Source organism: Arachis ipaensis, chromosome B4 (assembly GCF_059453495.1).
Source record: "Arachis ipaensis isolate K30076 ecotype BB chromosome B4, ASM5945349v1, whole genome shotgun sequence".
NCBI classification, from domain to species: domain Eukaryota; kingdom Viridiplantae; phylum Streptophyta; class Magnoliopsida; order Fabales; family Fabaceae; genus Arachis; species Arachis ipaensis.
The window spans coordinates 135,695,117-135,721,329 of NC_142439.1; the positions used below are offsets into that span (position 1 = coordinate 135,695,117).

General features: G+C 28.1%; 2 protein-coding genes across 7 annotated transcripts; one reads left to right on the plus strand and one right to left on the minus strand.

Moving 5' to 3' along the window:
* Positions 1 to 16,934: 16,934 nt before the first annotated feature.
* On the plus strand, positions 16,935 to 22,685 carry LOC148569356 (TMV resistance protein N-like). 6 transcript variants are annotated; one of them, XM_088485416.1, is made up of 9 exons: positions 16,935 to 17,608; positions 17,998 to 19,087; positions 19,272 to 19,550; positions 19,648 to 21,167; positions 21,655 to 21,757; positions 21,966 to 22,019; positions 22,114 to 22,327; positions 22,416 to 22,611; positions 22,652 to 22,685. In XM_088485416.1, the coding sequence occupies exons 1-4, from the start codon at positions 17,121 to 17,123 to the stop codon at positions 20,944 to 20,946; spliced, it is 3,156 nt and encodes a 1,051-aa protein (XP_088341542.1). In that variant the 5' UTR covers positions 16,935 to 17,120; the 3' UTR covers positions 20,947 to 21,167; positions 21,655 to 21,757; positions 21,966 to 22,019; positions 22,114 to 22,327; positions 22,416 to 22,611; positions 22,652 to 22,685. The 6 variants fall into 6 exon arrangements, with proteins under 6 accessions (XP_088341542.1, XP_088341545.1, XP_088341543.1 ...); XM_088485419.1 differs by having other exon boundaries at positions 19,648 to 21,238; positions 21,924 to 22,019; positions 22,416 to 22,685; XM_088485417.1 differs by having other exon boundaries at positions 19,648 to 21,238; positions 22,416 to 22,685.
* Positions 22,686 to 22,812: 127 nt separating this feature from the next.
* Positions 22,813 to 24,483, minus strand: LOC148569357 (ferric reduction oxidase 2-like). The gene is made up of 3 exons (XM_088485421.1): positions 24,278 to 24,483; positions 23,270 to 23,964; positions 22,813 to 23,051 (listed from the first exon to the last, which is right to left on the minus strand). The coding sequence occupies exons 1-3, from the start codon at positions 24,358 to 24,360 to the stop codon at positions 22,912 to 22,914; spliced, it is 918 nt and encodes a 305-aa protein (XP_088341547.1). The 5' UTR covers positions 24,361 to 24,483; the 3' UTR covers positions 22,813 to 22,911.
* Positions 24,484 to 26,213: the final 1,730 nt, after the last annotated feature.

Here is a 26,213-nt window from a genome sequence, read left to right on the forward strand (position 1 = left end):
ACTTTATATCAGATTATAATGCACTTCTTTAAAAACATATAAAGAAATAAAACAGTATGGCATGAAATAATATAGAGATTTTGCAGCAAGGTCTACTTTCACTATTTCTGTGCTAAGAATCAACTCTATACCTGCAATCAAACATTTAAATTTGCATTTGAAAAATCATTGTTAGGGACCATTTTTCTAATTTACTCTTGTTTTCACTTAGCATGAGAGCCTAGCTGTCCTTAAAACTATCCAATAATTGTGATGAACCAAACGTAATAATCACCTTTCTCTTTCACTTCCAACACAAACATGGAAACCAGAAAGTCTAGCAGGGGCTGCAAAATCCAATTGTCACATCAAGATAATTATAGCATAGAGGGAGAGAGAATATCACAACTTACACTCAGGAAAAAGGTAAGTCTTGCTTAGTACAGGACGTTCATAAGGTACTACCTACAGAAAATATAAAAAGAAAATACAAGGGAACATGTATTAAGACAAAATGTAAAGAAAGCCTACTAATACATTAAAAAAAATTAATCACCACAAGAAAACATATTTTTCCAATCCTGCATACAACTCCCTGTTTCATCCGTGTTTCATTCAGGTTAAATAGAGCAACCCTACAAACCCCAGCCAGCCTTCAAATCCTAGACACTATAATGAGACCAAAACTCCAGAACCTCAACTATACTAACAACTTGCATATCATCAACCAACACTGTATTGAAAAAAAAAAAGGTTACCTTGAGTCCGATCACAAAGTCAGAACCTCGTGCTTATGGTGGTGAAGGAGGGGAAGAACGATAACAACTTCGATCGGATTACTTTTTCTCTCAAATTTTCCTAAACCCAGCGAATACAACCCTATGGCTACGCCATTGATGGGGAGATGAAGAAGAAGTCAGAGGGTGGAAGAAGAAGAGATAAGTGAAGTGAAGTGTTTGTGTACGGCGTCGTTTTTGGCTTTTAAGGGCGCCAAACCCAAAACGACGACGTTTTGGACCCCTCCCACGTGGTAATCCAAGTTCACGTCAGCACTCTGGTGATGAGTCATCACCTGAAATATGGTCAGGGACCAGTTTGAGTGCTCGGAGCTCTATCTGAAGGATTACAATGAGGAAATTGGGATCTTAGGGATTATTATGGGTATTTGCGTGAATCTCAGGGACAACTATGGGTATTTACTCTCTGAATTCTGATAGCTCAACATTCATACTGGAACTTATTGATTCTGCTATCGCTACTTCTCATTTACGCTGTTAGTGCATTAGTTACTTAGATTAGAGAAGGTGAATCATGAGAAGTGAGTATGATTTTCTCATTCATTACTGAAATGGAGGGTGGTTATATACATGCTGCTTACTTCATAACAGATTTCCTACTACTTATTATTACTGACTTCTAAGTAACTCGCTGCCAACTGTCTAATTAACTAACCATTATTTTCTTGGCTTCTAATGGCATCGATGAAGACGCTTTTTATACGAAGTTTTCTTGCTTTTTTACACAACTTTTAATAGTAGTAATAGGGGGAAAATATCTTTAAATTATTATTATTATTATAATATTACAACCATATGATCCAAAAATCAAATATGATTCATGTTTATAAACAAATTTCATAAATAATATAACCAAAGTGCAAAATATCCAAGTATCTGCAGAGAATGTTTTATTTTCTTTAACGCTAACTATAAATTATAATCAGTCTCATATAGTTATTGATTAACACATCCATTTACACAAAAACACAAACATCAAAATAGTAAATTACTATATCATTTCCAGGCAATAACCAATTCACCTTTTTGTCTTTTCCACAAAAGTCAACAAAGCAAAATCTTATGCTGATAGAAGTTACACAAGCAGCTTCCACTCACTTTCCTGTTTTCACACACATACATTTTAGTATTTGCTAATAATCTTGTATTAACAGAACACTGCTTGAATTGAAGCAGCATTGCATCAATCCTATATTTAAATTTGTCAGAAAGATAACTTTAAAAGCTAATAATATTTTCACTTTTTCTTTTCCAATTTTGATCAGTTTTTGAAGAAGATGAAGTATACAAATATAAGTTTGGCCAAGAACTGAAGTGATCTCACTTTTCTGGGTCTGGAAACTTGAAATATCAGTGGTTAAAAGCTGTGGAAACCTTAGCAATGCACAAATTTAGTCCTTGTCAATCTGGATCTGGTGTTAGATAAATTTGAGTTTGATGTAACCATGTATGAAATGATTTAGATTTATAAAATATTAAACTGTTTGTATGTTAATATTCTAAAAAAAGATATGGAACTAAAAAACCTTTTTATCTTCTTTTTTCTTTTATTGTGTTCCTTATGACAGATTTTATTTTCTAGAAGCAAAGGAGACTATTAGAATTTAGACGCATTGTCATTGGTGGTAGCTAGGAACTAGGATCTAACATTTGTTACATAACCAATTTACACTATCAAAAAATAACAAAATTCTAACTCAAAATAAGCTAAGATCAACTCTGGCTAATAGCTAAGCATTTTACATTTTCTAGCAATACAAGTAAAATCACCAGTTAAAAGCTAAAGGACTCAAAATGCAGATTTTCAGCCAAATTAAATGAGCAAACAGCCGCTACCTCCTGCTTCATACCCTTGGGTCCAGAAACAAGAACCCCCACATTTGACCCTTTCAGTTTCAAAAGCAATCCTTCAAAATCACTTTTTAAAAAAAAATGTTTTCTTAAAATCAACTTTATTTATTGATTTAAAAAAGTGTTTACCTATTTATATATAGATCGTATGGTAGATTATAAATTGGGCGAATTTTCACTTACTCTAAATAAATTTTGTCATTAAAGTAAAATTTCATGTTTTTTTAATAATAATAAGATTTCTCAAAAAAAAAAAACAATTTTTTATATTAAAAATTTTAGTTAATATCATATATAAATTCTATATCCTATATTTTTATTAGAGAATAAAATTCAGCTAATTTAGAGTATTCTAATATTTAAATTTTTTTATAAAAAACAACTTTTGAATTTTCCGTTAAAAAAATAAAGAGAGCAATTTTATTCCTAGCAAAGCCACTCTCTCTGCAAACTTCCTTTACTATCATTTTTATGCACATCTCATTAGGCTTATAAAATCATTAAAGATTACAAAAAATAAAAGCAATAAAATAATTAGAGTATTATACTGAGTATTACTATTTAGTATTTAGTCCTTGAGAGCAAGACTTTTTATGTTTTAAGTAAGAATTTAGATCTTTTAAATTTTAAATTTTTACTTTAGAAAGTAAAATGTGATTTTTCACTTTTGAATAATTTTTTTTTATATTTTTTTTTATTTTACCTATGAAATAAGTGATGAAAAATTATATTTCATTCTCTAAAATAAAATTCAAAATTTAGAGGATCTAAATTTATATAAATAAGTCTTCCCTTAAATTCTTCCTTCGGCGTAGGCCATAAGCCATATCACGATGAGAAAATATCTTAATTGATCTCTAGATTTTTTTATATGAAGTCGCCTAAGCAGTAGCTTCCAGTTAGTATCAATATTCACAATCACACAAACTAGCTAACACGCAGAAACCTGATCTTTAACTCCTCAGTTTTTTAATCATCACAATAAATACTATTCAATGAGAAACACTACCACAAATATAATTCAATAGAGTTTGGTATTAAAATTGAAATATAATATAATGATATGAGTTTTTTATTTTATATTTATTTATTTATTTTTTACCAAAAATAGGAGACTCGAACCTGCAACCTCTTAATTGAGTATGGAAAGACTATACCATTTGAGCTATAACTCATTGGCATGATATGAGTTTTTTAATTCTAATAGAAAAGAACATTTACATTAAAAATGTTAAACTTTGATTTGCTTTATTGTGAATTACCACAACATAATTTTTAAATTTAATAGTACAAATTATTTTTGAAATTGATTTCTAAATAGAAACGATAATCAAATTGGTTCATCAAGTTTTATTCCATAATCAAATTGGTCCTCCATTGAAAATGTCAAATTGATTGAACATTTTTCTGTCATGTAAGCTTGCCTAATGATTTAATGCTATGTGACAGTTAAATTAGGTGAGTTTTTTTGTCAACTTCGTTAACGGGTCATTTAGAAAGGAACTAATTTTACAAAATAAATAAACGAAGAAAAGGAAAATAGATGAAAATAGAAAAAGAAATCTCATGCAGTTTCCAAAAAATTCAATAATAATAGCACTATTCATAATTATATTAACAAACGATAATATATTTTTAGAGAAATAATAATATAAAATTATTTTATATATTTTAATATTTACAATTTTATGTATATAACATCTATAATAATAATATATTTATTATATATAATATTATTTAGTTATTTTAATGATAATTAAAGAATATAAAATAAAATAAATAATATTTAAAAATATAAATAAAATAACTTTAAATTATTTTATTAAATTTATTTTTTATTGTCTTCTAAATATTTTTTATTAAAAAATAACAAGATTTTGTGGGAAAAAAATGACGAGATTCATCTGGATATATGATCATTATACTCGTGGAAGCCCAACATTTATTTATGCAACTTGTTAGTGCAACTTGTTTTTTTACCCTAAAATTATCTATGCAACCGTTCATTATTGAATGGGAAGACCGTTATTATTGGCTTATTGCATTCGTACTAATCAAGTTGGTTAAGTCTAATTGAGATATATATATAGAATTATTCTTTACATACAAGTCATTTACATATACAAGTTTATACAAGTCATTTATATTGTATTGTTTAAGAATTTTTAGTGTATGTATATTGATAAGTTCTGTATAATTTAAAACTTTTCCTCTTCTTTTTTGCATTATAAAAGTAAATTTTATTGGGTTAGAATTAAATTGTATAAACTTGTATGTGTAGCATGTCTCATATATATATATATATATATATATGTGTGTGTGGTGAATGCTACCCAACTCCCTCTAAAATAACATGTAAGTTACCCTTCATTATGTGTCACATTGTAATTGGTTCTTATCTTAACCATAGTTGAATTATTTTATAATTTATTATTCTTAAAATATCAAAGCTCCACTCCCATTAATTGAAGCACATTCCACTCCTCCATTCTATGTTTATCACTTCATCAACCTAGATTTGGTCCTTCCAAGCGCCAACGTCATCGCCATGCCCTCCCACACAACCTCTCTTCCCAGCATAGCCAGCGCCTCTTTTTTCTGTGGATCACTGCTTACCCACATAATTAATAGTTAATTTGGTTATTAAATTTTTTTATTAAAAAAATATATCTTTGTTTAATTACGTGATGCAACATATATTTATATGTAAAATATAATATAATAAAATAAATTTATTCAAAGTATTTAAAAGTATAATTAAAATCATGAACATACAAATATAATAATAAAATTTGTACTCCAAACAAATAAACATATTTTTTTATCATACATATATTATTTAAAAATAAATATATTATTAAAATTAATAACAAAAATTTAAAATGATAAAATTTAACCTTTTTATCGTATTTTTTATAGTATTTTTATTTTTTAATTTTTAATTTATTAGTACTTTATTATTTAATTAATAATTAAACAAATTATTTTTATGAAAAATTATTTTTTATATTATATTAGAAAAGAGACCAATATAACAGTTTAAAAAATAAATTGTATAAATATTTAAGAGATAAATATAAAATACATACCTAAATAATGTTTAGTTTGGTTATTAAATTTTTTTATTAAAATAAATCTTTATTTAATTACACAATAGAACATATATTCATATGTAAAATATAATATAATAACTCTATTTAGAGTACTTAAAAGTATAATTAAAATAAGAAAAAATATATTTTTTATTGTACATAAATTATTTTAAAAAATAATAAATTGTTAAAATTAATAACACAAGTTTAAAATGATAAAATCTAACTTTCTTACAAGTATTTTTTATAGTATTTTTATTTTTTTAATTTTTAATTTATTCGTACTTTATTATTTAATTAATGATTAAATAAATTATCTTCATGATAAATTATTTTTTGTATTATCTTAAAGAAGCGACCAATATAATAGTTTAAAAAATAATGTAAAAATAATTTTTAAATATAAAATAGATAATATTAAAATTTTTAAATACAAAAGTAAATTATATAGATAGATATTTAAGAGATAAATATGAAATACATGCCTAAAATAAATAAAACAGACAAAAATAATTCTCCATTTCTCAAGAGTACTCCCATTTTGTCTGTTTTATTTATTTTAGGTATGTATTTCATATTTATCTCTTAAATATTTATACAATTTATTTTTTAAATTGCTATATTGGTTTTTTTTCTAATATAATACAAAAAATAATTTTTTATAAAAATAATTTGTTTAATTATTAATTAAATAATAAAGTACTAATAAATTAAAAATTAAAAAAATAAAAATACTATAAAAATACGATAAAAAAGTTAAATTTTATCATTTTAAATTTTTGTTATTAATTTTAATAATATATTTATTTTTTAAATAATATATATATGATAAAAAAATATGATTATTTGTTTGGAGTACAAATTTTATTATTATATTTGTATGTTCATAATTTTAATTATACTTTTAAATACTTTGAATAGATTTATTTTATTATATTATATTTTACATATAAATATATGTTCCATCATGTAGTTAAATAAAGATATATTTTTTAATAAAAAAATTTAATAACCAATATTAACCATTAATCATGTGGATAAGCAGTGATCCATGGCAAAAAGAGGCGCTGGCTATACTGGGAAGGACAAGTTATGGGCGACGGAATTCAACGACGTGACTAAGAGTTGATGCACTAAAGAAAGAGAGGTTGTGTGTGAGGACAGTAGATGGCAATGACGTTGGTGCTTCTTGTCACGAAACAGTGCTTGAAAGGACTGAATCTATGTGATGAAGTGATGAACAAAAAATGGAGGAGTGGAATGTGCTTCAATTAACGGGAGTGTAGTTTTGATATTTTAAGAATAATAAATTATAAAATAACCCAACTATGGTTAAGATAAAGACCAATTACAATGCGACACATAATGAATGGTAACTTACATGTTATTTTAGAGGGGTTGGATAGTATTCATATATATATATATATATATGAAGAGTTTTCTTTTGGCATGGCAGAGGGATCCATTGTATTTAAGAACATTACCATGTCAAATAAATGTGGTTGGTTGATTAGTATTTAGTCATGGTCTTCCGAAAGAGAAACGCGATAAAAAGAAAAATGCAAAAAAAATTAAAACAATGCATAAGTCCAAAAAAAAAAATTAAGACATTTGAAGTTATAGTTTGTAAATATTGATTGGTTAGAGTTTTTATGTTTAGTAAGAGGAGAAATCAAGAAAATAAGAGTAGGTTGTGAATTTTTCTACTAAATTTTTTAGTTTAGCAACATAGAAATCAAGAGAGTGAAAGTCACGAAAAAGAAGATAAATAAATTAAATCATGAGAATGAGAATGAAGCTAAAGTGATGAAAAGCGAAAATGATAATTTTTGAGTTTAGTCACGGTAAGAAATATGCTTATTATTGTCTGATTTTCTTTTGGATAAATTTCTATAAAAAAAATTGACAGAAAAATATTATCATCGGATTTTTTTATCGGCCACAAATAAAAATGATATTATTAACATCACATCCTATAATTAATTGAAGGTTATAAAATAAAAAAGTTTATGGAAATTTTTTTTTTAAATAATTTAAGTGATTATTGTTAATATTCACAATCATAACAATTAGTATTTATATTAAATGATATTATTAATATCTCTTTCTATAATTAATTGAAGGTTATGAATTGAAAAAAGTTTAAAAAACTAAATTAAAGCACAAATAATGTATAATTACGATTACACGAAGATATGTATATCTATTGCTAAAATAATTGGACTCAAAAGTAGAAATGTAGGGTTTAGAATTTGTTTTACTTTTTTTTTTTTATCGATGATATGGAGACTCAAATTCGCAACCTCTTAATTGAGTATGGGAAGACTATGCCATTTGAATTATTACTCATTGACTTAGAATTTGTTTTACTTGATTGTACAAGAAAAGAAAAACATATTTAGTTAGTTTTAAAATTGGAGTTAAAAACATATTCGTGTATATATATATATATATATATATATACACGATATTATTGTATTAAAGTCTTATGTTATAACTTATATATAATAATTGTATCCTTGTAAAAGAAAATATAGTATTTGGTACATGATCTTAATGTATGTTTATGTAAATAATTGAAAATTTTTTAATTTTTGATTGAATGTTAATTCTATTAATTCTCCTCATTATGGTTTTAGATTTATGTATTTTGGGAGATGTTTTGGTGCCTATAATATTTTGTTTAAAACTTTAAATTGCTTAAAATTTTAAAAGTAGAGATAAAAAATAATGAGACCTATTTTTTATTTTTAAATTTTATGTGTAAATACACTATAAAAGACACGGTGTATTTTTCTTTCATTGAGTTATTAGTTAATAAATTATTAAAATTAGATCAATGTTGACCAATTATTATTCTAAGTTACAAAAGGAAATACAAAATAGACTATTCCAATTGAAGCATCTTGTTTAACTAATTTCTACGAAACATCATTTTCTTTTTAAAGAAATATCACCTATAAGGCAATAAAGTCATTGACAATACGTCACTTCATTATTCCAATACACAAAAAGGTGATGCTAGGTAGTCAAAGAATAATTACAATATAGAAATATAACGTAAAAATTTTTATTCTCTTAATAAGTAAGTGATATACATTTTTTTATCATTTATTTTTTTTATTACCTATCATTTTACTGCATGTTTGGAGTCATAATGTTCTTTCCAAAATCAATTTCAGTTTCTCTCAAATCAAATTCATAACATCTCTCAATCACATTATTATCTATTAAAATACAATAATTTTCTGCAAAAATTATAAATTAAAAATTTTTAACAACTTCTACTATATAATTTATATTTTATATATAGACTATTAAAAAACAAAAAATAAAATATAAACAAAAATTAAAAAATAAATTTTTAAAATAATTATTAATTTGTCATATTAAAATCAATAAATAAGCATACATACGAATATTAAATAAAAATATTAAAATAATTAAAATCATGACCTATTATTACATATATGAGATAATTTGAAGAATGCAATAAGACGTATAGTTTAAATTTGATAATATTAATTATAAAAATTTATTAATTATAGACATCATATGTATAAAATTATGAATATTATGAATATAAAATTATGGATGTTATTAATATAAAAATATGGATGTTATGTGTATGAATTTATGGATATTATGAATAAATTTATCAATTGAATAAATTAATTTAAGAATTTGATATTTTTTTAAATTCAATTATGATAAAATTTAAAAACATATGTGCTAATTTTATAGTTACTTATGCAATAACTAGAAAATGATATGCGTATGGATGTAATATCTAATAAATATTAATTTAATTTTTAGATGTTAGTTATATATAATTATGGATGTTATATATATAAACGTATGAATGTTATGTGTATGAACTTAGTTAGTACAATATAATTATAAATGCACATAAAAACATAAAAAAAAATTAAATCAGTTTATGACTATACCTCATTAAAACTAGTGTAGTTTTTCATATTCTCGAAAATTGATTGACTGACAATAACCTCGTCGGGTGAGTCTATCTATTGTTCAAATTCTTCAACACTTTCTACCATAGGTACCGTATTAAAGTCGAATTCAAATATCATACTATTTGTAATGATAAAGATGATTTATTGCAAAATTTCTTGACCTATTCTAATTGTGCTTGCAATGGTATTAGAGTTGTGAATTTTAAACAAAAATAATTGAATTAACGAAAACAAAATCATATTAGGGTAATATTCAGGTTTTGTATCTCTCCATTGAATGATGATAAATGACTTAACAAAAATAAAAAATTAATTACAATAAAAAACGGTAATGATAATAATAATAAAACAAAAAAACGTTTATGATAATAATCAATTACAATTATTGAATTTATGTGATATTATCGTATTTTCATTAGGTGAAGGAGTAGAGCAAGAATCAATTACAATGATAAATAATAACCGTTATTAATTATTATTATTAATCTTTATTATATTCTTAAATATAAAAATCAAATTATAAAAGAAAATATTAATTATTGATTACAAGAATGCCTAATAGTAAGGGATATGATATTATAATTAATATCATTAATAAGTGGAGTTGATAAGAATAGGATAAATAGAATGATAAGAGAGTGGGTTAAAAAATAAAACTGTTATTAAATAATGTAAATAAAGTATATTACGAAAAATTTTGCCTATTATGGCTGAAACTTTTTAGTTACCAAACTTTTTTCCTACATAAAAATACATATATCAACATTTGATTTCGTATATGAGAAGAACCAATTAACTTTTTTGATATATAGTCGGTGTGTACAGTCGACTTCATGTGAAATTTATATTTAAGAATCGTTAAATAATTTGACTAATTTGACTAAATTTTCAACTAACAACTCTCAATATCAACTTCACTGACTTCGCCTGAGTTTTCATCTGTATAATCTTCATTTATTAACTTATACGCATTTTATTTGCAATGATAAAGAGATGACAATATAGTTTTGGAAGTTGTTCACGTGTTCCGTTGTACGAACACGGAACATTTTGTTCCTCAATTTTAAACTTTTAAGATATAATTTAAAAAATGTAAACGGTCTAGATTCAAAAACAATAACTTCTGTAGACAGTATGTAAAAGAAGCCCACCTTAGTCATGCAACCAGTCTATCATTTTACCAGTTTGTGAGGATTGGAGTTCCTTGTTTGCCCAAGCTAGTTGGAAGGTAGCTAGATTTGTGTTGGAGTTTACTAAAAATAGCGTATACATTAGTTGAACTGGTATAAATTAGTTCATTTAGTTAGATTTATTTTTTATTTCAGTCTCTCTTTAACATTTGTTTTTATTTAGTTTATTACTTTATTATATATTTTTATGTTGTTATTATTTTTAATAGGTGTAAATTAAATTATAAAACTATTTTATTTTACTCATTTTTACTATTTATCTTTTTAATATAAAATTATATTTTTACTTATTTACTTTCTTCTTTTATAATTCCTTGCTTCTCACTTTTTTTCATAACTCATTTTTTTTCTTCTCATATTATAATGTTAGTTTCTTCTTTTTTTCTTTTTTAATTTGATACATATTTGCGGCACGGATATAAACATATATAAATACTATTATTTCTCAGTTATATTTCACCTTTTTTTTTCAGTTGTTTCTTTCAACCATTTAATTTACATGTTTACACAAATATGTATGTGTATATAGATATACAATTGTTGATAGTCTCATAACTACTCTTTTGAACTGAAAATGCATAGTTTCTTAATTCTTGATGAATTGAACAAAAAAACTAGTTAAGGTTTTTTATACTTGCATTGCAGGTGATGTTTCTTTCTTTGACTATAGTATTTAAATATGTCATAAACATGTTACTTTATACATAATTTCATAATGAAAAAGTATAGGGTACCAATATATTATCTGCAACTTATTACCAACAATAATTAATTATTATATTTTAAACATATATATAAAGAGACACATCCAGAAAATATATCAATAAAGACACTTATATTAAACACAGTCATAAAAAATACATTTTTATTAGACACATCCACAAAGACACTTTCATTAAACACAGTTATAAATAAGAGTTGGCAGAAGTTGACAGAAATGCTTTTGGTAACATAGCTGAATTGTTTCCTAATCCATAATCAAAACCCTCAATTCACAACTAAGCTAACAAGTTATAACTCAAATGATATAGTCTTTCTATATTTACCTAAAAAATTGAGGGTTCGAGTCTTCCCATCTTCAATAATAAAAAAATAAAAAATAAAAAACAAAACTTCATAATCCATAATCGAAATTTTACATAAGAATAAATATAAAACTCATCCCTATATTTTTCTTTATATTTTTGTTGCTTCTTTTTACTCCATGCATATTTAATTTAAAAAATGATTATTTTTCTTTTATTTAATTTATTATTTTCAATATTCATAATTGGTCAGTTATAAGATTCGTAACAGTTAAATACTTAGATTTATATATTAAATGATTTTATTGATTAATCCTATAATAGATTGAAGACTATGAGATAAAAAAATTAAAAATTAAAGCAAAAATAATGTATAGTTACAAATCTTGGATTTTTTAAAGTGGAAATGTTAGTTTAGAATTTGTTTCACTTGACTTTATTTATATTGAAAAAATATGTTTTGTTAGTTTTAAAATTAAAACTCCTCTTTATATAAATAATATTTCTGTGGTCAATGATAATTATATTAAGTTGTAAAAAAATGTAAGGCTCTTTCTTTACATTTACCACACACACCTATAAAAATTCATAATTTATCACGTATAACTTTGTTTAAATGGCCTCTTTATACTCATTTAGAGGTTACGGGTTCAAGTCTCAATTTTATCTTTGATAAAAAAAAAAACTTTACTTAAAAAAAACAAAATATTATTTTTGTTCCAAAATTATAATAAAATTCAAACATACTCCTAGTCAAAGTTATCAAATTTGAACCGAAAATCCGGTCATTAGTTCGAATTGGATTATTATTTGAACTAGTCAAATAATTAATCCGGTCAAACTTAGTTAAATACAATAAAATTCAGTCAAATTTATATAAACTGATTCGGTCAAATATGAAATATGATCAAACCCAATTAAACTAAAAAAAAATTATTTTTTATACATAATTTTTTATTAAATATTTTACGTAAATAAAATTAAATTATATTTATAAATTTAAAAAAAATATTTTATTAACTATAATATATTTTCTATTTCTATGATTGTTATTTTTTTATTAATACTTAAATAGTATAATAAATATAAATTTATAAATACTTGAAGAGTTATAATAAATATAAACTAATTGATGAGTTATTAAAATTTAAAATTAATAATTAATTGAATATAAAATAAAATTACAAAAAAAATATTTATTATAAAAATAAAAAAATAAATTAAATTTTATATAATTATTTAGTTATGAATGGATTAATCGGTTCAACTTATGCCAATAAGTAATAGCTCAAATGGCATAGTCTCCCCATACTAACCAAGTTGGGTTGGTCTAGTGGTTAGCTCACTAGTCCGCTTAAGCAAGTGTCGGGGGTTCGAATCCCGCCTTGTGCATGCAACAACCCATTGGCCAGCGGCAAACCCTTAAATGGAGCTCAGTACCGCGACGGATTAGTCCTTGACCTGCCGAGTTGGGGGATACCGTGAGAAACAAAAAAAAAATAGTCTCCCCATACTCAATTAAGAGGTTGCGGACTCGAGTCTTCTATCTTTCCTAATATTGATACTACAACCCAAGTAGTGGTGCACATGGGTCGGACTGGACATGGTTCAATTAGATTTGGATCTCTAATATCTAGTGAATTTATTTTAATCCGACCTTAAATTGATCCAAAATAAATCAAATTAAATTGGATTGACCAGATATAAAATTAGAAGGTTCAAATTTATAAATTTTATATAATATATTAATACAAATTTAACTTTTTAAATTAAATTTAATAAATGTTACATCATATTTATACTAAAATAAATTATTTTAAAGTTAAAACAATATCATATGATATAAAAAGTGTAACATTTTACTACACAGAATTTTACGCTTAAATTCGTAAATTAAAGGTGGTGAGGTATTAGGGTCTCCAAAAATAAGATTGCATACATAGGCATATATAAAAAGAAATTTAACTAAAATCCTTGAAAAAAAAGTTAAACAAAACAATCAGAACTCGTATCGCACACAAATCGTAAGAAAGCGAAACATAAAAAGAAAACGAACACAACTTTAGTTGTGTAAGGACTAAATTAGTAGTTAACTCCGTTTTAAATAAATGACCAAATGTATGTATACAGAACGATAGCGTTAAAAATTTAAAAATGTCATTTTTAGTAATTTAAACTTAATTATGTATTGAAAAAAAAAATTTATTAGTATGTGATGGTGGAAAAATTATTGAAATCCATGATGGACATGAATCATGTTTAGCGACAATTGTGTAAGCAAATTATGTTTGGTGAAATTTGTGTACAGTTTTAAAAATTCATTATCTTATCATTATTTATGTGTTAAAGAATACTATTAAATTTACAAATAAATAGTGATAAGATATAGCGTGATTTGTGTATTTTTGTAAAATAATTACCTTACCATAATTTACGTATTAAAATATAGTATAAAATTTTTAGTAAATCATGGTAGAGTAACAAGATTTAGGAATGATAATATTATTATCTATATATAAATTATAAAAGTGAAGGTATATATAATGAATTTTGATTTATGATAATTTGATAATTATAATCTTTTTTAATATTAAAATAGCCAAATATATTTTTTTGGACACAACAAAATAAAAAAAATCTAATATCATTAGATACTAAATTTAAATCTTCATATAAGTACCACAGCAATGAACTAATTTTTTTTTTTAAAACTAAAGTTAAAAATATATGGATTGAAATCAATTCAAAGTCCATAGATTAGATTTAGTGAAAGCACTAAAAAAATAAATATTTTTTCTTTGTCATTAAATCTATTAGACGTATATTTTTCGTTCGAATTTTGTGTTTTTAGAAAATTAGATGTCGAATAAGTATTTTAAAAGATTTAAATGAGAATGTTATCAAAGTTGTATTTTTAAGTTTTTTAAAAGATAAATTAAAAGTAAAAGAGTTGATTTTGAAGAAAAATTAGTAAGAAGAGTTCAATATTTTTAATTGTAATGTTAATATTTGAAAATTAAATTTTATTTTGATATATATTATTTGCTTATTTTATATAATATTATTTTTACCAAGGTAGCTGCTGAATATGTTTATAATTTTTTACTAAAAAACTGAATGATTTGTTAATAAATATAAAATTAAATATGTTAGGATATGTTACTAATGGTGTGTATTTTAAGAATGGTCCGGTTTCCATTATGTAATTTGTCTTGTAGTGAAGAACTTAAAAACAATTTTATCCTTTTTGAAGCAAAACTAAAATGACCCATTTGTCAATGGTTAAGTTTCTAAATTCCTGGCTTGGCTAACAATGGGGCGTGAACCACTATTTGTTTCCTTGAGAATTGATGTTTCATGCTAGTACAATGGAACATGTGATAATTTTCCTATAGTTTTTACCTTTTAGTCTCCTGTGGAACCTACAGTAGTAGTAATTATTACTATCATTTTACTCGAAATAAATAAATAAATGAACGGTTCAACTAGATATCCTTTAAAAATCGTATAACATTCAGCCTTTTATTACAATAATTAAAAAAAATTAAAACAAACACAACTAAAAATTATGAATAGATTTATTATCTTTTTAAAATTAAATACACATTCAAAATACAATTTAAAAAAACTGAAATTTAAAATTTAAATTTTAAATTTTTGTTTCAGATTTAATATATTTAATTATTAATATATTATAATTTAAATACATATCTAAAAATCAAGTTATTCAAAATTCAAAATTCAAAATTTTGATTTTAAAAATATAAAATAAACCTTAAACTATCAAATTATTAATTAAACTGTACAAAACACTCAAAAAAGCAGAGAAGTCACGTTTGCGCCATGTCGAAAATTCAGAGTCGCACATAGAAAACTCAGAGGTGCACATCGAGAAGTCATCCTCCGCTGTCGTTCATCCTCTTCCGCGCTCATTCTCAACGCTGCCTTCCTCCTTTTCGGCGCTCATTTACAACGCTGTCTTTTTAATGTTTAAATTTAAATTTTAGATTTATGATTTTGGATGTGTTTTAAAAATATTTTCTGTATAACATCATAATTTTAGATGTGTTACAATTATTTTTTAATGTTTAAATTTAGATTTTAGATTTATGATTTTGGATGTGTTTCAAAAATATTTTCTGTATAACTTCATAATTTTAGATGTGTTACAATTATTTTTTAATGTTTAAATTTAAATTTTAGATTTATGATTTTGGATGTGTTTTAAAAATATTTTTTGTATAACTTAATATTTTAGATGTGTTACAATTGAAAATATTTTAGTTTATGTATATAATTATATTCGACCATTCATAATTGTATTATTAACATTTATATTGTATTATTAAAGTTGACTGATTTTAGATGTGTTTTAAAAATATTTTATATAAAGTATCATACTATCAGATGTATTATAATCGAAAAATAACAACACAATTTTAAATTAATTGTTGATTATATACTTTATTTGCAACAACTTTATTAATAAAATTAAATAAGATCAACCTTGTTCCAATTAAATCAGCAGAGTATTTTTATGTTTAAATTAAAATATAATTAAAAATGTTGAACATGATATTTCTTAACAAATTACATAAACACATGTGTGGAAAATAATGATATCTTTCACCAATGCAAAATGAGAGAGTGCTTCAGCTGGAAGGTGGTGATGGTCTTCACCAATGAAGACGAGATGAAGAATTCAGCTGGCAGCGTCCTTTTTGGTTTGGGATTCACTAATGCGTGTGAATATCCCGTAGAATAAGGAATTTAAAAAACTGTATCTATTACGTGAAGTTACGAAAGTAAAGCAAAGTCACCGTAACCACCAATAAAGTAGGTGGGTTTTAAAATTTAAATTTAAATTAAAATCTAATTATAGATATGTATCTACAAAATAGAAACATGTTACACTAAAAAAATAATTAAATATTATTTAAATCTGATTAAAGGCTGATTAAAGGCCGATTAATATTGTCCAACTAGCATTTCCCTATCACTAATAAAACGGGTTTTCATTATTGATTACTCTCTCAGATTTGTGTCTCCTTCATGGCTTCATCGGTACCCAGAGGCAGCTTCCGCTTACTTTCCTTTCTCTTCACAAAGAATTTCTCAAGTGATCTTACTAATTAACTGTTTAGAGTTAATAATCACAACTCTTCTGCAACACATACGCACACCATAATCCACTTCTTGAAACTTCAAACATATGGCATCCGCCTCTTCTTCCGCATCAATCCCACCACCAAGATCATGCACCTATCACGTGTTCTTGAGTTTCAGAGGAGAAGACACTCGCACAGGCTTCACTAGCCATCTCTATGCGGCCCTCAACAGTAAGGGAATCACAACCTACAAAGATGACCAAAACCTTCGCAAAGGCCATGTTATTTCAAAAGAGCTCCTCAAAGCAATTGAAGAGTCTATATTTGCAGTCATCGTTTTCTCACCGAACTACGCTTCCTCCAGTTGGTGCTTAGATGAGCTCCAAAAGATCATTGAGTGTAAGAACCAGGTGGGGCTACAGATCGAGGCAGTGTTCTACGGTGTGGAGCCTAGTGATGTGAGGCACCAAAGAGGAACCTTTGAGGAAGCTTTCAAGAAACACGAAGAGAGACATGACAGTGAGAAGGTCAAGAGATGGAGAGATGCGCTAACACAAGTAGCTGCTCATTCTGGTTGGACCTCCAAAAATGAGTAAGCTAAACTAGTCATTAACTTATTACTCTTCTTATTACTACAATTTATCTGCTATAGTATTATTATTTTGTAATACTACATTTTAAATATTTTTCTAAAGCAAATAATAGAATGCAATGTTTAAGCAACGATGGTAACAGTATACTAAAAATTAGCCATAATGTTTAAATCTTTTTCATATACATATCAATTTTTTTGCAATATATATATATAGCTTATTGCAAATAAATTTTGTAAAAGAAAATCGTTTTTGTAAACTTCAGTTGTTTTGTTTTGTAATGTCTTCCTTTATCTTATTACAAAATTTCTTTTTTATTATAAAAGTTTTTGCTTTATTTTTCTTATGTATTGCTAGACTTACAAAGAAATTCTCTTTCCCTAAACAGGGACGAAGCAGTACTTGTGGAAAATATTGCTCAGCATATATTTGAAATATTGATTTCTAAGTTGCCATCTTCAATGAAGAATCTTGTGGGGATTGAATCAAGAGTGGAACAAGTGATTACTCTAATTGGCCTTGGATTGAATGATGTTCGCTTTATAGGCATATGGGGAATGGGCGGCATGGGTAAGACCACTATTGCTAGAGCTGTCTTTGAAATCATTCGAAGCAGATTTGAAGTTACTTGCTTTCTTGCCGACGTAAGAGAACACTGCGAGAAAAAAGATATTACTCACATACAAAAGCAACTTCTCGATCAAATGAAAATAAGGTCAAATTTTGTTCATAACAAGTATGATGGGAGGACAATAATTCAAAACTCTTTACGTCTCAAAAAGGTACTTCTTGTTCTTGATGATGTAAATCATGGAAAACAATTAGAATATTTGGCTGGGGAGCAAGCTTGGTTTGGTCCTGGAAGCAGAATAATAATCACAACTAGAGATTTCCACCTGCTAAGGAAAGATAAGTTGCACGAAACTTACAACGTTGAAGGGTTAGTGGAAAGTGAAGCCCTTAACCTCTTTTCATTAGAAGCTTTTAACCTGCCAAAACCTTCAGAAGAGTTTTTGGATTTGTCCATAGAAGTGGTAAAATACAGCGGTGGTCTCCCATTGGCACTGAAAGTATTGGGTTCCTATCTTAATGGTAGACCTATGGCGGTTTGGCATAGTGCTATCGAAAAAATAAAGAAGTCTTCACATTCTGAAATTATTGATACTTTGAAAATAAGCTATGAGGGTTTAGATGATATGGAAAAGAATATTTTTCTAGATATTGCTTGTTTTTTTAAAGGAGATCCGCAATATTATGTAAGAAAGATATTAGAAGAATGTGGTTATCAGGCTGAAATTGGTCTTGATAGTTTGATTAAGAGATCATTGGTTACTATTAAATATAATCAATTGGGGATGCATGATCTGCTTGAAGAAATGGGCAAACAAATTGTAATTCAGAAATCTCCAAATGATGCTTGTAAGCGTAGCAGATTGTGGTGTTTGGAGGATGTTGAATTTGTACTTACTCAAAAGAAAGTAAGTGTCGATTTTTCTCAACTATAGGATGCATAGAATTAAAATAAGAATTTGACAATGTCTTTGATATTATATCTAGGTAACTAAAAACTATTTTTTGTTTTTATGGTTATCTCAATCAGTATAGTTTTTTCATTGGTTTTTTTAATTGTTTGTTTATTTATTTATTTACGTGTATATGTAGAAAACTAAAGCAACTCGTGGCATCGTTATACATAAGAAGTATAGCGAGACTGAAGTGAATCAGAGAGATTTATCTTTCTCAAAAATGTGCCGGTTAAAGCTTCTCATTTTAGATGGCGTGAAAGCTCCCATTCTCTGCGATATTCCTTGTACATTAAAGGTATTTCGCTGGAGAAATTGTCCACTGAAAACTCTGCCCCTTACAGATCATCAACGCTATGAACTTGTTGAAATTAATCTGTCTTGGAGCAAAATTGTACGGTTATGGGATGGAAAGAAGGTAGACCTTTTCGTCTGACAGTTCTATCAAATTTTATTACATAAACATTTCCAGCAAAAATATTATCCATGTGATATTTTTTTTAATGTTTTTTCAGGTTCTAGAAAAGTTAGAGCACTTGAATCTGTCAGAGTGCAAGCAGCTGAAGCAAACACCAGATCTTTCTGGGGCTCCCAATCTTAAAACACTTGATCTTGGTGGATGTGAGAGACTTGAAACACTTGGAGATAAATTGGAGATGAGTTCACTCGAGAGACTACATCTATCTTACTGCAGTAGTTTGAGAAGACTGCCAGATCTTTCTGGGGCTCCCAATCTTGAAGAAGTTCATCTTGATGGATGTGAGGAGCTGAATTATATTCACCTGTCACTCGCACACCACAAAAGACTTTTTTTTTTGGATTTAAGTGGATGCACGAGTCTTGAAACACTTGGAGATAAATTGGAGATGAGTGAACTCAGCTTACTAAATCTAAACTCCTGCAGTAGTTTGAGAAGACTGCCAGAATTTGGAGAATGCATGAAACAGTTATCGATTCTTTATCTGAGAGATACAGGTATAGAAGAGCTACCCCCAACGCTTGGAAATTTGGCTGGCGTGTCTGAGTTGAACTTAAGTGGATGCGACAAGATTACTGGTCTTTCCTCCGATATTGGCTCATCTAGAGAAGAGGCGACCCTTTCCTATGATATTCGCCACTTAGCGTCGTTGATGGATTTGGATTTATCTGAGAGCAGTTTTTTAAGAGTTCCAATAAGTATCCATCAACTTCCTAGACTTACAAGTCTGTACTTATGCGGTTGCGATGAATTGGAGGTTTTACCAGAGCTTCCATCAAGTCTAAGAGAATTAGACGCACAGGGTTGTTATTCACTGGATGCATCGAATGTTGATGATGTTATTTCAAAGGCGTGTTGTGGCTTTGCAGAATCAGCTAGCCAAGATCGTCAAGACTTCTTGCAAATGTTGATCTATGGGAAGGAAATTCCAGCATGGTTTGAGCATCAGGAACAAGATGACGGAGTATCAGTCTCGTTCCCGCAGAATTGCCTTTCAATTGAAACCATCGCACTTGCTCTCTGTTTCCTAATTGAAAATCAAGAATATATTAACGCAGTACAGCCATCGGTGATCTGCAACGGTGAAGAATTCATCAACGACAACGAGAGTTTATACGTGGGGTTTAGCGGAGATAATTTGTTCATTGTGTGCGTGAAGGGTTACTATTTTAGTAAGCTGTTATGCCAACACAATCGCTTCCAATTGTTATTTCCAGATGATGACGATCGTGATATCCGAGTACAGAGATGTGGAGCACGTTGGGTGTGCAAGCAAGACATTCAAGAATTTAAGAAAAGAAAATCCCAAACAGGGAAAAGAAAAAGAAACTCTTGAACTGAACATGGACATGATTTCACATTCTTCAGCTTCTATAAATAAGATGCTCGTGGTTGACTCTCCACTGTATGAACAAGAGATAGAGCCAGCCGCCACAGCGGAAGGCTCTATTCGCCATTTGGCATCTCGCAAAAGCTCTGACCCACCTCAACTCACCTGTCTTCCCTTTGCATCCCAGTTCTCATAGCTCATGACACACCTTTCTCAATATATTACAGGTATCATTGCCAAGCTTAGATCTCCTCAGCTAAATGGTTCCCCAGGTCATTGCATCCATCCAGAAAGAAATGTAAATATTTTTTATATAAATATTGCTATTTGAAGTTTGCCTTTTAGTTTGCAATTCTTTTTCTTTCAATTTTTAGGACAAATAATATGTTGGTTTCGGATAGAGGAGAGTTTGTTATCTGATTACTGGGAATGTGTTTTTGTGTTAAATTGCGTGTTTCAAATTGTGAATATGGAAAAAGATGGGTGCGGAGGAATATGAATTGAGCATTTCGGGATTGTATTTGAATTCATGTGTGACGGCTTTTTCTTTTTTCTTTCTTTTTTTTTTTGAATGTCTTGGGACAAATATTTTAATCTTGGTTTCATGTGTAAATTGCTCCAATGAGGTTACAATAATTTTTTTTATTGGGTTCGAGGATTTTCAAGAAGATGGCGCTTGAGATTGAGAATGGTTTGAATTTTTCGTTGCTGCAGCATAGAACTTGTTTGACAACCCAGATTGAGATTCATTACAGAGGGAAAGAGAAAATCTGCAGGCCATGGAGGGTGCCAATGTCAACTTAGAGTTGCCATTCTTGTAAGTTTCGAGTTGTTTTGATCTGCGATTATTGATAAAGAATAACCTATATGTTGTCTAGTTCTGTGGGTTATGACTTTGATGTACCTCATCAGAACTTTGATTACTAATGTTTGATTGCCATATGAATCAAAGGGTATTGCATTATGTTTCTTGTTTTATACAGTGTCTTGGGGATTTGATAAATCAGTGCTGTTTAATTTATCAGTTGGACATGGTAATCGATGCATCATCCCTTGGAGAAAATATAGAATGTGCAAAGGTTATCACATTTACATTCTTTGCTTGACCAATGATTACTTCAATGATGAATGTCGCCGAGATCTCGGGTTTTAAACTTTAAACTTTTGATTCAGCCCCAGGAACAGGTCAGCCAAGGTGAACCTGAAGATTTTTCTGATTATCCTTTTTTACATGCCAAAATATTAAGCACTGGCTGGGTGCCTATTGAGGATATCGTAGATTTCAGCGAAAGTGAGATTGAAAGGCAAAGGCGTGAAGGAAAAAGTGTTTGACAAATATATTTGCAGATGATGTGATTGAAGTGAACAACTTTGGTAGAAAAGAAAGGTATGTCCATTTGCCAGGAGCTCAATTTAATTTTGTCAGAAGAATGTATCTTGAGAGCTAATAACATTTTCACATTTTTTTTAATTAGTTTTTGAAGGAGCTGGAGTACATCACTATTAGTTTCCCCTGGAACTAAAGTGATCTCAATTTTCGGGTCTGGAAACTTGAAACATCAATTTTTAAAGGTTATGAAACCTTAGCAAGGCAAAAATTCAGTCCATCTCAATATCCATCTGGTGTTGTGTAAATTTGAGTTTGATGTAACCATGTATGGGACTATTTGGGTTCATAAATAGTGAAATTGTTTGTATGCTAATATTCTAGAAAAGTGATATGAAACTAAAACCCTTTTACCTTTTTTGTTATGCTCCTTATGATAGATTTTATTTTCTAAAAAGCAAAAGAGACTATTAGAATTTAGAAGTACTGTCATTGGTGGTAGCTAGGAACTAGGATCTAACTTTTGTTACATAACCAATTTACACTACCAAAAAATAATAAAAATTCTAACTCAAAATAAGCTAGCTAAGATCAATTCTCGCTAATAGCTAAATGTTTTATATCTTCTAACAATTCAAGTAAAATCACCAATTAAAGCTAAAGGACTCAAAGTGCAGATTTTCAGCCAACTTAGATGAGCAAACAGCTGCTACCTCCTGCCTCATTTCCTTGGGTCCAGAAACAAGAACCCCCGCATTTGACCCTTTCAGTTCCAACAGTAATCCTTCAAAAAAGAAAAAATAAAAGCAAATAAAAGACAGAGAAAAAAAGAAAAGAAAAAAGAAAAGAGAGCAATTTCATACCCTTGATATGTCTCTAGGCTATAGTTTAAAATAAAGATTCCCTTCACTTGAGGTTAGTGTTATATTTATAAAGGTAATTAGTGTTACAGTTTACAAACTACATAGTAATTTGCCCAAAAAAAAAAGTGAAGTGACTTACTTCTTAGGTCAGGTCTTCCACCATAATGCACATTTGTAGCATTGGCAAGGATTTGGTTTGGTTGGCTTTCCAATTCCCTTTCTACGTCACAAACCTTGAAATTTGTTGATCCTACTGATGGAGATGACCCCTCCATATTCTGTACCTTCTTTGCTTCTTTGGCATTTTGTTTCTTGTTCCAAATAACAGCTACACTTGCACCCATTGCTATTGACACACATATCACTAACATGTTGATAGAAGACTTCAAAGGGTATGAAAATATTTTATTGGTGTTATGATCAACAGGAAAAATGTAGTAATGGTTAATCATCCCAATTAGGATAATGAAGATTATAGCACCAACCCAGACCCAACTATTTGGACCTAAAAAAGTAGAAATAGGCGAGTCTTTTTGGTTAGGCTTGAACCATATGGATTGAAGGGGAATTGGATTATTATTCTGTTTAAGGTCTTCCTCTCTTGTGATGTAAGCCTCAATTTGTAGTTGCAAACTAGAAATGTCACCGTTGATTCCATAACATGGGAGGATCATATCTAACATTGAGAGACAAGAGGTGTTCTTAAATGCACAAATTAAGGTAAGTTTTGGAGTTCTGTATCTCAATGTTATGTTCAGATATATTAGCTCTCTGATGATAGACACAAAAGGGGTGATGCCACTGCCTCCACTAATCATCACAAGAGTTTCGTGCCTGGTGAATAGAAAGCAGAGTTATTACTTTGTAAGAAATTATAAACAATCATTTTAGACTAAGCCAGAAGTGATGTTATTTAGAGAGTAACTGTCTTGCTAGCAACCCAAAAACACTTTTCCATAAATTTATGAGGTTTTTAGAGCTTTAAGGTGATAATAACTAGTTTTTTCCCATTTAGTTGTGAAAATTGTAATAATTTCTTAATATATATATATATATATATATATATAACACTTATTCTTGAATGGATGTGTAATTACGTGTAATTTGTTAATATAAACTTGGGCTTTATATTTAAAAAAATGCAAACCTTAGATAATCGGTAGATACAGGTTCATAAGGACCTTCAACATGGACATTGAGATGATCAATTGCAGATGGTACTGAAAGCATCTGATAGAGTTTCTGGGACCAAGCTCCCTCACTCTTAATGACAACACTTAGAATTTCTGGCTCCAAGTTACTATTAGAAGTAACTGTAAATGGATGCCACTGCAACTTTGATATGCTTGGTATGTTTATGAACACAATACTTGTGGGATTATATGTCAACCCTGCCAAAAAAATATAGATAGCCACATCAGCACTAAAAACAATATATAAAAATTCTTATCATTGAAATTTGAGCATTTTTTTTTTCAAGAAGCAGGTCATAAACCAAATTATCTACTTGATCCCTCAAAAATATTTGACATTGGTTTGGTTCCTTACAAATTTATAATATATCAACTTAGTCCCTGAAAATTATACATCACATTAGTCAAATTCCTGAAAGATTTTTTATTAGTCTAGTCCTTAGAAAATATATGTGATAATACTCTAGTCCTTAAAAAAGCATGCAACCTCAACTTGATCTTTTATTTTATATAAATTTGTTTGCAGAAAGTGATAATGTCTTTGCACACACTGTTTTTTAAATCTACCCGAGTCCCAAGAATAGGAAAAACTGATTTTTTTTCCCATCTCTCTCACACCCTCTATGATTTTGGTGTCTGTAATTAGTATTCTGTATCTTTAAACAATTAAGAGACAAGATCTAAGGGACTAAACATCTAGTTTATTTTATCTTACCATGGGTCTTAGAGAAGTTAAGTTCTACCGCTTAACATGGCAAAACACCAGCAGAAACCAACCGAGCTCGCTGTCTTGATTGCAAGAACCTTAGATAACGATCAACCAAGAAGAGGTAGAAACCAGGGAGCATAATACAAGCATAGGAGATTCCCACATGAAAGATGAACAACACAATGAAGAGGATGTAGAGGTGGTGTGTGTAGAAGGAAAGCTCAAGGGCTTTTCTCCTAATGCAAGGGAATGTTGTAAGCCACATTAAAAGACCAATTAGCAAAGTTAACTCTCCTGCTACATTTGATATCCCTGTTTTTTTCCATTCTAGCATCTGCATTGAGAATCATAGTAATAGTATCATGAATCTATAGTTCTATGTTATAGTAGATAACAAAATGATAAAAAAATTTCCAAGTGACTAGCATAGAGCACAATAGTAGTAAATTAACTTGTTTGTGCTAGAAATAGTTAGTTAGTCAGTATAGTTTCTTTTATTTAAAATTTTTAATTAATTTTATTTCACAAGATCCTAAAATCCAATAATACATTAAAAAGAAAAAGATAAACAAGAATTAAACATGCCCTTAGAATTGGTACTTTCTTCTTTTCTTTTGAATCCAAGCTTTGAAATTTGAATGCATACAGTGTTATTCAAGTTTTAGACCACATATCGTAAGTTCGCAAACTTGATTTATGATGAGTTTGAAAAATTCTAAGCTAATATTTGTAATGACTAAACATTATTACTTTGATCAATAGCAAAAATATTAATTCACAAATGTTAATAAATTAATTTTTGCTATGCAGGTTTGTTTGGGCCGAAAATAAAAGAATTCTGGTGCAAGCCCAAATTAAAGTTAACATTCAGCATTGTTATTTTGCTCCTTATGGCTGAAACTATGGTTATGCCAATTGGGCCAAGAAAAAAAATCCCAAGCCCAAATAAAATCAAGCTCCAACCTTGTGCAAAATTATCTTATGAATGAGTGGTTGAATTATTTTGCTTGGTTGGGCCAAATTGATCCATTATTGCTACAAGTCCAAGTTAATCATGTTTTGCTATACATCCAATGCATGATCCGAATACAATTAGTCAGGAAAGCAAATGTTGTTATTGCTTTATGCCTTTAACGGATCTCACACTTCACCATGTGATGGAATTCAAATTTTATTAGAGT

Bases quoted from the DNA above. Each gene is read 5' to 3' on its own strand.
- LOC148569356 (XM_088485419.1), top strand. From the start codon at position 17,121: ATGGCATCCGCCTCTTCTTCCGCATCAATCCCACCACCAAGATCATGC. The intron at 17,609-17,997 runs GTAAGCTAAACT...TTCCCTAAACAG, and splicing joins GGTTGGACCTCCAAAAATGA to GGACGAAGCAGTACTTGTGG. The intron at 19,551-19,647 runs GTAGACCTTTTC...ATGTTTTTTCAG, and splicing joins GGTTATGGGATGGAAAGAAG to GTTCTAGAAAAGTTAGAGCA.
- LOC148569357 (XM_088485421.1), bottom strand. From the start codon at position 24,360: ATGCTTTCAGTACCATCTGCAATTGATCATCTCAATGTCCATGTTGAA. The intron at 23,965-24,277 runs GTTTGCATTTTT...TCTATTCACCAG, and splicing joins GTATCTACCGATTATCTAAG to GCACGAAACTCTTGTGATGA. The intron at 23,052-23,269 runs GTAAGTCACTTC...TCTTTTTTGAAG, and splicing joins TGGAAGACCTGACCTAAGAA to GATTACTGTTGGAACTGAAA.